Raw genomic sequence first — 11,872 nt, 5'->3', positions numbered from 1 at the left:
GCGTAACAATGATATCTCCCGCGGAATTAGACGCCGTATCCACTAAACTAACTGAATGGAAGAAACTAGCTGTAAAACTAGGCTACAAGCCTGACGAGATACAGTACTTTGAGACGGAAAACGCAACAGACGAAGCGAGGGCTAAGAATATGTTGCAATTGTGGTTTGATGATGATGAAGACGCGTCAGTGGAAAATCTCCTCTATATTATGGAAGGTTTGAAACTGGTCGAGGCTTGCGAAGCTCTTAAGAATGCTAAATGACATTCGCCGAAGCGCTGCAGACTGCACAAATCTAAACTAACGAAGCGTTGGTACATCAAGTGAAGTTCTGTAGTCATTAAATAAATAATTATAGTTACATTTTAAGGTCTTTATGTGTTTTATTTCAATCCTTGCATTTTAAAGTGAAGGGACTCGAGACATCTTGATACTTTTCTAAATAGGACTTATGCAAAATTATTTTATATCAGAAATTGAATTATAATGCATAAAGACCAGTATTCTTGATGCATAAATGATGAGAAAATCTATAAACATATTTTTGAAATAGGTTTAAACCAAAAACAAATACTGGAAACGTAGCAGTTTCCTTAAATTGGTAATATTTCCTGGATCGGCGTATAAAAGGATGCTGAAGGGGATTAGATTTATAAAAGTATAAAACAATGTCGGCTGCTCCGAAATTATAACTTGCACGCATTTCCTCATCGCGGCTGACTCACGGCGTGCCCAAAACAGAACTTATTGCGTACAAAGTTTTCTATTTAGCACTTTGATACGCGAAAATAGTCTTTAACACTACGTAATAAGTTATTTAGCGACTGTGTAGTTAAGTTTGCAAGATTGCGAATTTTCCAGTATAAGCTGAGCCGCCCCGCTGCCCCCTTCCTGTCATTTCCTGGACGAGAAGGAAGAAGTTTGAGGCGCGACGTGGGTCAGGATTCGCCGGACGCCGTCTTTGCTGCTGCCGGTGTTTACAGAATCGCGGAATAGCTGCACCGAAATTAGTTTGAAACGAATACGTCAATGGGTAGACGGGGCGTGCTTAGATCGCGAGCGGTCGATCCTAAAATATTTATATTTTTATGATTCGATACGGGACTAGATATTTTTATATAAAATTATAATGGCTGGCCTGTGTTGCGTGCGCACGAGTTATGCCCGCCGTCGCTTGCGCATCCCGGAGAATATCTGCCTGAATTTAATGTAAGTACAATTTTTTGCTATATATCTTGTATTTTATACACAAAATGCATTCTTTTCTTTTTAAATTGACGACATAGTTAAAATTGTATATAGTTCTTTTTTATTTATTTAATGACATTAAATTTGCAATTACCTTATATATGCAGTTACCTAAAATTTCTTGATAGGGAAATGTAAATAACAACATTTTAATTATTATTTATGTCATTGTAATTTGTGTGTTTTATTTTCAATTACTTTGTTGCGTAAAATAAAATAAAGGAACTATAGGAAATTATAATTTTTAAACAACCTATAAAAATTCCTTACCACATGTAATTACTAGACTGCGAAATTAAGTCTTCTGAATACAGTATCAAGAAAGCTTTTTTGTTTATTTGTGCCTATTACCGTCAGATTTCATAGCCCAAGCAAATTTATAAAAACATGTTGCTATCAAAGTTTTGGAGAGAAAATGAGAAAAATATTGTCATGTTTTTGAACAGATTTTTCGACAGAGGAAACTCATTGTTAGTATGTATCGTAAACTTAATCACAACTGTTCAACAAAGTTAAATTGATTTTAAGAATAACTTACAATCTCGGATTTTTTAATAAACTTATTATTGTTCAAAAGATACCAAAGTCTTATTTTACTGAAACAATATGTAAAGTACCATTAAATTAGTTTCAAAATTCATTAATCGATTCTTTTCAAAAACTCTTATTGTATATAATACTAGCGGACCCGACAGACGTTGTCCTGTCTACACGTATTTAATTTGAATACATTAATATGAAGTTAATATTTGATGAAAATTGTGAATCTAAACCATTCCCAGATCCCCTTGAACACACACAAAAAATTTCATCAAAATCGGTCCAGTCGTTTGAGAGAAGTTCAGTGACATACACACGCACAGAAGAATTATATATATAAAGATATGTAGGATAAGAAAAACTTTTGCAACAAATTACCATTCGCTTATATTTACAAATAAAAGATGTTTACAATATAGTCATCATATATCTTTTGTTACAACATATCTGATTTTCAGTGAGATAGTTTAAACATTCATTTATCGCACGTCGTGAAACGTTTGTTCGGCTTACATATCAACTAGCAACCAATATATTACAAGAATCGTGATTTAACTTTAACATATACTGGCCTTTTTATTATCATTGTAATACAAAAATTAAAAACAAATTTAATTTTATATTTTGTAAAGCTTTGAGTTTCCCAAACAGATTTTATCGTAAACTTCTCCAGAAAATGGCTTCGGGTAAATGCTATTATACATTGCTACTTCAACTTATACTTGTAAAGCCTAAACTTTACAATAATACAGGCTGTCGCCCGCGACTCCGTCCTCGCGGAATGAAAAAAAAACTTAATAAGTAGCCTATGTGTTATTCCAGACTATGTTATACAACTATACCAAATTTCAGCAAGATCTGTCCAGCTGTTCTTGAGATATCTTAAAAAAAACATGAATCCATTCATCTAAACATTTGCATTTATAATATTAGCAAGATAAGAAGTAAACTGCCTGATCTTCCGAGGACTACGGGGAGTCCAGCAGGAGCACTTTTGAAAACACTGATGTAAAGTCAAATAGTCAAAAGAATTTAGACTTTAAAGTATGAACTTTTAGTATAATTTAAGCTTCGTATTGTCTTTGTGTAACAAAGAATTGTGCGGTATTTTACATATGTAGCGTATCAGTTGAAACGATTTATTGGTTGTAGAGCACTTCAAACTAAACATCTTTACGCGAATAAAGTTGGAGGATATTTTTGTATGCCGACGCACCGGGCACGCCAAACCATAAACTTTTTACGATGATATGATCTCACTAAATACCAGCACTCGGATATTTAGATTAATCTTGTTTCCATACTAAATCGATATCATTACATTTTAAGTGAAAAAATCCAAGTTAAAAATAATAAAACTGTATATTGTAATCCACCATGTTTTGTTGAAAAATAGATTTAAATAAAATGAAATCATATAATAATATAGAAATCATCATCATCGAACGCATTTTTTGTCGCAACGTTTTTTTTATATCATATGATAAGAAAAACTATTACTGCCTGTGTTAAAGACATAAATAGCGTATAAAGATTTACGGGTTTGTTTTTTAGGTTATTTCCTCTAATGCATTGGACAACTGCGTCTCTATTCAATCATTGTCTATGTTAGTTTAGTTCATTGGCAAATCAAAATGTAAGGACTGCAGGACTATATTTGACTCTGGAATTAGAACGAGTCCATTCATACGTCGGCCAATCACCTTTGTGAGGAATAATAAAAGCAAACTCTGAGTTTCTATATCTAAGTACGACAATCTGAGTCTATGCAGGGTAAACATTTTTCATAATTACGATTTACTTTAATATTTAATTAAACTAAAAAAACTATGATTTCAGAACAAAAATTATATTTTTTAATAACCCTGTTGCTACATTCTAACATACTTTATTAGTTTTAACCGTTCGAAAATCAGACTCTAGATGCACTTTGAAGTTTATAAACCTAGCAACAGTTGCGCGAAATAGGTTTATTATAGGCAGGAAGTGCTTTCACAAAGTGCTCTCATAAAATACCAATATAATTAAACTGTACATCTTGTAAATAGTCTTGCCAACTGAAGATATTATTGTAAGGTAATTTATTTACTAAATGCGCACTAGGAAACTAATATAAAGTAATACACATGTTTCAACTTTTCAATTAATATTATTAACTCTAGCTATCGTCTCCGTCCGCGCTGTATAAAAAGATCTTAGTAGCCTATGCAGCCGTTTTGGAGATACCTACAAACAAACATCCATCAAATCATCTAACATTCGCATTTATAATATTAGTAAGATTAAAGCTAAGCTACAAACTTAAACAAAAGCTTTATTAAGGTAAATTAATTTTTAACTAGTTATTCTCAGGTTAGTTTCTGCTATTTTTTTTGAGTTAGTATTTTTAATAGCATCTTAGTTTAATTAAAATCCTATTTCACATATATGTATACATTATGTATTTTTTTTACAGTAGACGTATATCTGAGTAATATAAATATATCTTTGATAAACATTCCTTAGGTAATAATTCTGAAACACGATTCCGTCGTAAAAGAACGTAAAATAGTGCATACGATAAAATTATCTTTGAAGCAAACCCTTTTATGTGCAGTAAAATGCAATGTTTATTATTCATTTACGTTTACAAACGTAAAATTAAACGTGTCAGTTATATTATTTATGTCACACTTTTCAAGACGAAATAAAAAATTAACATGATACTGTAAGATAGAAGGATATGTCTATGGTTAAATTCACTATTACTACACTATTACTTACTTATAGCTTTCTGTGTCCAAAACCTCAGTTTTACAAATTATTTGTATATCTGTTTTTTCAAAGATAACGAAAGTGATGTTTTCTACAGTGATTTTGGTTTCAGGAACTCACATTTTCGTTAAATAAATCTACTGAGTTCAACCTACATTTGAAGACCTTGTTTATTTCAATAAATGTGAAATGTTAGTACTGAACAGACATTTTGTAGAATAACCCCATTGAGAACGTGTCGAATTCCGGTCATTTACTTCTTACAAAGGGACATACCTAAATAACGTGGTAAATACCCAGTAAACAGACAAAGGTGATAGTAAACCTAGTTAGTAAAACAGCGTAAGATCTCCAAAAGGAAACGCGTCAAAGCTTGTTTTAGTGTGGCGGAGATTTTAACGATTGTGTTATGTTTTCTTTTCTTGTTTAGCAACAGACTAATATTAACACCAACCAAGAAAAGGAAAGAAACAGGAGGAAGCGACTATGGTAGTAGTTTTGTCAAATTTAAGTTCATTAATCGGAGACTATTATGTGCTACGTAACTTTTACGTAGCCGCGTAGCGACCCTAACGCGCGTAGCATAATGTCTACAGCGTAGAGGCTTTTGCTAGCTCAGGATCTACGACAATCATGTCTTAAAAAAATGTAATTCTGTGTTAAGTATAATTAAATATAATTGCTATACAAAAAAGTACAACGCCGTAAAAATAAACATAACATCGATATAATTTAAAAGCAATGTATCACGTTCGTAGTACAAAGTCCAATCTGAAATAGAACATCGATGTTTCTATTCCATGCTGTTAGTGATAAAATAAAAACTAGGCCATAATGTCGAGCCTGTAATGTAATATTGTGTATATTTTCTATCGATACATAACAGGCATTTTGCAGACTTTCAGCAGCCCATTTTTCAGGCGGATCTCGAGATGTATATATTAAGTATATTTTAGTAAAGTGGAACACCGACCGTGGATATAAACATTTCTATCCGATGAATCTACTTCTGTGTATGTAAATCACTAAACAACATGTCTTAAGCCGGTTTTGATCCGTCAATATATCAAATTCTATGGCATTATCGTCTCGGTTTAATACGTTTTAAAAAATAAAATTAAAAAACTATTTTTTAATATAAATGAAACAGATTAAATGGTGAATAATTCCATGATAAAAAATATATGTTGCTGCTCATTGTCTATGAAAAACAGAGACAATAATGTATCTAAATACAAGTGTAACGAAATTTAATGTTTATGGTAATCGAAACAACCGGAATTTTCTCAAATTGAATTCTGACACATTTTAAAATACATTAATTTTAGCTTTTCATATTATTTCATATCTGATAGACTTGACTGAAGACTTTGTCCGCGCGGAATTAAGAAATAACTTAATTAGTAGCCTAAGTGTTCTTCTAGACTATGTCCTGTACATCTATGCCATTTTAGCGAGATCCATGCAGCTGTTTTAAAGATACCTTCTAACAAACATGCTTCCAAACATTGGCATTTATAATATTAGTAAGATAGGTAATAAGTATAATATATAATAACTAATGCAATTTTTAACAATAAACTAACAAAGAATCTAATGAATAGTCTTAAATCTATGATATAAAATAAAATATTAAAAAACGAATAATTTATTAAAATATATTATTAAAAGGAGTAAGATAAGAGTATTAGTAAGATTATAAAAAAATCTATGTTGTTATATTTAAAAGTAGTATACATGTCAACATGCTGTTACTAAAACAATAAATCCGGCATACCACAGACTTAGTATTTTTTTATTTCGTCTCAAATGTGACATTAATAGTCAATATCGCGTGAACGGTGTCTCCATTCGTTTTAATGTGGACAGGTGATTATGGAGAGACTCGACACTTGCGGGATATATTATTTTTAAATAAATGAACCAAGATCAGGTTTTTTATTAACTGTTACAAATTACGTACTAGGAACTACATTCTTAAAATACGAACTAAGCCGGCTTTCCAATGGTAAAGTCAAAAGTTCTAGATAGATGCTTTGTAAGAACTAAGAAATCACTTTTTCAGTTTTTCTAGATTTTTTAGGGTACAAATCTTCTCTAGCAACCTAATAATATCCTACGAAAATTTCAACAAAATCTGCACGGTGGTTTAGGATTACTTAGGTGACAAACATCCAAAAATATATTTTAATTTATTCTAATAAGTGTCATTTTTAATGGTGTCAATTACTAAAAACATAATGTAAACTACACAACAATTGAACAAGGGTCCAGACTAACGCCAGACAAATAGGTTCGAAGGCCGATTGCCAATACTTGATTAGCTGAACACTCGAGAATTAGGTGCTCTGTGATTTATTGCCGATGATAACGCCTTATTCCTACTACATTTAATTTATAGATGTACCTTTAACAGATGGACAGTACAGTGTGACCTCATTTAATGGACGATCTATGAATATATTAAATTTATCTGTGCAATGATAAAGATTGGTTTTAATTAGAACTTCGAGATTGATTTTTTTACTTTTAGACATTATTAGTTAGAATCCTTTTGGCGCGAATGGCGCGCTTTCGTTACCAAGTCAAGTGTCAGATTGATTAGTGAGGGGACATAAACGTTGATATTTTAACAATGCTAGTGTTGCCCCGATACACCGGCACAGTGTCGGTTCCTTCCTAACATTACATAGAGACTGCATTTAGAAATGAGGTGTTACTCCCGGACTGACATGTTGGACGTGACTTAAATGTGATATACATTTATGGGGATTAATGGTGATTGTCATAATTATCACCTTTAATCGATTTTCGCAGCATTTTTTCCAGTTCTATAGAAGAATTTTCGTTTAGAAATAATTTCAATATCCTCTGTTACGAATAACTAGACAAGAGATTGTGAATATAAATTGCATTTTCGATCGAAAAAAATTAAATCCGTATTTTATAGTGTAAATTATCGTAACTTCCGCCTTGGCACTGTTTTGCCAAATGCAACGGAAGTGTTAATGACGCACGTTTCTGCAACCACTGCCAATTATATGTGGATTCTATTTGCATATTTAGGTGATTGTGGCGCTAGTATCGCGGCGCAGGTAACAAACAGAAGTGAGAAGCTTAATGAGCCAGTTTACAGGAAATGGTCGTCTCAGTGAAGTGACAATTTACTTCAAACGAAGTGTGGTAAAATGATTGACATGTCTAGTACTGCCTCTTTTAATGTGGAAAGACTATATTGTGTACTTTATAGTTTACAATACATTAAGCTGGATTTTTTTTATTGTATTCTAGTTTTAATCGGGAAAGAACTTTTTATCAATAATGTCTATTCTTTTCTTAACACTATAAAATTTGTTTTATATATTACTAGCTGTCGCCTGCGACTCCGTCCGTGCGGTATTAAAAAAACTGAATTATTAGCTTATGTATGTGTTCCTCCAGATTATGTTCTACATATTTGCTAAATTACAGCGATATCCATACAGCCGTGCTAAATATACGTTCAAACAAATATCCATCCATCCAAACATTCGCATTTATAATATTAGTAAGATACGCACAATTGAAGAATTCGTGAATAAACTAGCTACTACAATTCTTCGTAATTTCAAAAGCTTGTTTCCTACTTACTGCGTTATTAACAGTTTTTTCTTTACGTTAAGAGATAGAAGCTATTTTCGTAAACTACTGACTGATCGACTCTTGACGGATCGACTATTGCAAGTCGTTAGGCCTACGCATGAGCCACATTCTTCTAACAACTATGACACATCGAACAAAAATCTCAGACATTCTTTTTACGTGTAATTATGAGGTACGATTACCCAACTAGAATTACTGAGATAGTTTTTTCAGATAAAAGTACTGCAAAATGATCGCATTGAAGACTTAGTTACTTCTGCCGTCCTCAACATGTGAGCATCATGTGACTTATTGAAAGTCAATATCAGGGTTAGACAAAGTGTATTCGCTACGAAGCGATTCCATAGCAATCGTTAAAAGTGTCAATTGACAATAACTTTCGGTAAGTCGTGTGATTGTATTGCGTCAATATAATACATTTTTGAAGTTCGTTATGGAATCGTCTCGAAGCGAATGCATTTTGTCCAACCCCGCAGTTCTATACATTTTGAACTTCGTTATTGAATCGCTTGAAAGTGAATGCACTTTGTCCATGTTGACTGCACGGTGGTCACTGTATTGATGAGGAAGTTCTGTCAAAATAATTAATAAGATTAGGAGAGTATAAAAATCAATGAAAAATGAATACTTATCTTCATAAAGGGGATATTTTATTAAAACTAAAACTCCCGAAACGAGTATCGGTAATAGGCAAACTAAACGATGCTAAAGTTCAAAAACATGCTCTATTTCCTCGCTTTATACTTTGAGTCATTAGATCACGTTGAAGTTTATAAAACTTATCACTTTAAGACTTACCAATATTATTTTTAGACGACATCATCGTATACAGTATTTTACAAGTAATAGCTGCCTTTTAAGGAAATCCTTCTAGCTAATTAGTTAATACGTTAGTTTTCTTGGGTTGGTAGCCAATAACATTGTTTTGTTTGCAAGTGCCGTGGGTGGTAAGATTACTGACGCAAATTGACGTGCGTATGTCTTTGACGAACAAAAGGCGGTACTGAATTGTATTTTATATTTATTGTCTACGTCTTTACTAAAATAGTTTAATATACATAAATAACTTTGTTGTTGATGTCATTCAGTACGACGAAGTTTGTTGTCTTAATATAATTATCTAATAAAATAAGTATATTTCCCACTAACTGTCGTCCGCGACTCCGTCCGCGTGGAATGAAAAAAAAAACTTAGTTATTTTCCGGCAATTATTAGAATTTTTCTTTTAAACCTTCCCTAGACCTCCACGATCGTTTCAAGACTAAGATAAGATAAACCCATTCAGCCGTTCTTGAGTTTTAGCGAGACTAACGAACAGCAATTGATTTTTTATATATAGATTGTTGAAATAACAAGCTAACACTAACCGTTTATTTCTGAGACCAAAATCTCTGTGTAAAACATATCGTCATCCCTGTCATTATTAGTGACAAAACAGAGATAAAAATATGGTGTTTGTTTGGTAGATTAAAAATTATATTGTGCCTTTCAGATGAGAATAGCTAAATTTATCAAATATCCAAACAACAAAGTTCGACACTGCATTACCTTCCTTGAAACTATTAATGTATGATATTAATCGATTAATAAACCACGCCTCCTGTATCCTGTAATCCAGCGCAGTAAAACCTGGTTATTTTATGGAACCGACAAAATAAACATAAAATGAGTAACAGGGAAAGAATAGATTTGTTATAAATATCATGTCTCTTTGTTGGTGGGCATTTTATTATTATGGACATTGACGCCAGGCCGAGTGTAAACTACATTCTTGCCGCCACTGACGTTCTTGGAATATTTATCTCCTAGGGGAAGGTCATTAAACTATAAGATGCGTAAAATGACAGCTTGTCTATGGTGGTTGCAGATAAAGCACAAAACCGGCATTTTTTTAATGTATTCCTTTGGTTTTTACCAACTTACGTAAAAGTTAAAATCTTTTTCGAGTCTTCTGTCTTCTCAGTAAAATGTTATTTTTTTAATCCTCGTTTAACATATTGTATTTTTATATTGTTACTTTTAAATTTATTTTCCTGACCATGTAATTTTCCATGACAAAATTTATATCAATCATTTGCGTAATCTTCCGTTTGAAAATCGATAATTTGTGAAACAGTCTTGGATATAAATTTGTCGGTACAAAACGTACGCTTTGAAACGAATCTCGTGGCTATTTGAAGACTGACCTTGCGTTACTCCTACCAATGGGAATGAACATAAATGCAATGCTAAATCGATTCGAAAATGAATAAAAGAATCGTGTTGAAGCATTTCAGCACCTGTGTAACAGAGGTGCTTTTGGACCAAGTCCAGTTTGATAACATTCGATAAATTTAGACAGGAACCGATTGCTAATTCTAGGCCTGATTTAAATCTACATGATTTAGGACAAATCTCAAGAATGTAACAAACTATTTGTGTTAATTTAAACGTTATCTTATATTTCTTCTTTTCACTTATATGACGGCCACTTCTGGGCATAGTCCTTCCCCAAAGATTACCACGATGATCGGTTCGGTGCTACTGGCATCCGGGATTCAAATATAAGTAATATAAAAAAAGAATAAAAAATAAACTACATAAACAGAAAAAATTAATGACACCTTAATGTCGAAAATAATTAAAGTGCTTTCAGTTTAGATGCAGGAGATCAAGGGAATAGACAACAAATACCCGTGAAAAATATTGCCCTGTAGAGCAAAAAGAGAATCATGGATTCAGGGATCTTTAAATATCGTGCAACTTTGTTTCATCTGTTTCATTGAATTATGCCATCGAAAATATCTTTTTAGTGGAGTGTTGGCAGAATCCATCGCGTCTGCGGAGTTGCCGTGCCTGAGTGAATCAGAGCCGCCCACCGCACGCAATCTACGTCATTGCGAGGGATACCAAAATATAAAACAAGACGATTTATAATTTCGCTTTAATTTTGTTTAATGTACTTTTAACAAGACAAAGGTAAACTGAACTGGACCTACTTGAACTATTTCGCGTGAATCTACTTATAAATTTAATCTGAACTATCATCATACTATTACATAGACACCAAAGAGGTTAGATAGTATTTTGCTTAATATGAATTAAGGAAATTAACACTGTTTTATTTTGTTACAGATCACTACGAGACAGATTATAAATTCTTTTAAATCTATCGTAAATGTCACGTAAGTCTTTTGTTTATGTTAAAAAGTTTCCGTTCCGCGGTGACGTTTGTCTATGGTGATAATTTTGGCGGGCTATAAAAGTGTCGCTGTGTCGATAGATACAGGTGATAAAAACGCTTTGTTTTCTCTAAATATTTTACAACGGTTTATTTGTGTGCAAAAATGTCATGATTCGTATAATAAAACTTTGTTTTGAAACCACATGAGAGCAAATGCTACATCTGGCGTAATAATCGTTAAAATATCAATTCATGTGGTTTGGTGAAACCATTACTTAGTAGGATTTTTAAATATACAGTTACATAAATACAGTTGATGCATAATGAAATATTTACTTTATCTTTTATTTTCACGTTAAATGCGTCGAGATGTTTTTTTCTTTGTATCTCTCTCTCTCTATCATCCATAGTCATTTTCGGAATACTCAGAAGATTTTCTATGTATTTCTTACGTGCTCTATTTTTATTCAATATAAAAGAAAGTGAAACTGTAAAAGTGCTTAAAGTGGTTGTTAAAATATAATTA

At 32.4% G+C, this 11,872-nt stretch overlaps 1 protein-coding gene across 1 annotated transcript in view; it reads left to right on the top strand.

Annotated features, from left to right (window-relative positions):
* Positions 1 to 372, top strand: part of Hpr1 (THO complex 1-like protein Hpr1) — a 5,647-nt gene extending 5,275 nt beyond the window's left edge. Inside the window, exon 9 of the mRNA XM_013316419.1 lies at positions 9 to 372. Within this exon, the coding sequence (XP_013171873.1) occupies positions 9 to 263 (255 nt within the window). The 3' untranslated portion in view covers positions 264 to 372. The remainder of the gene's footprint in view (positions 1 to 8) is intronic.
* The last annotated feature ends 11,500 nt before the right edge of the window (positions 373 to 11,872 follow it).

The sequence above is a fragment of the Papilio xuthus genome, unplaced genomic scaffold (genome assembly GCF_000836235.2).
Source record: "Papilio xuthus unplaced genomic scaffold, Pxut_1.1 DF826945.1, whole genome shotgun sequence".
Lineage (NCBI taxonomy): Eukaryota > Metazoa > Arthropoda > Insecta > Lepidoptera > Papilionidae > Papilio > Papilio xuthus.
This window is presented reverse-complemented; position numbering and strand designations above follow the sequence as displayed.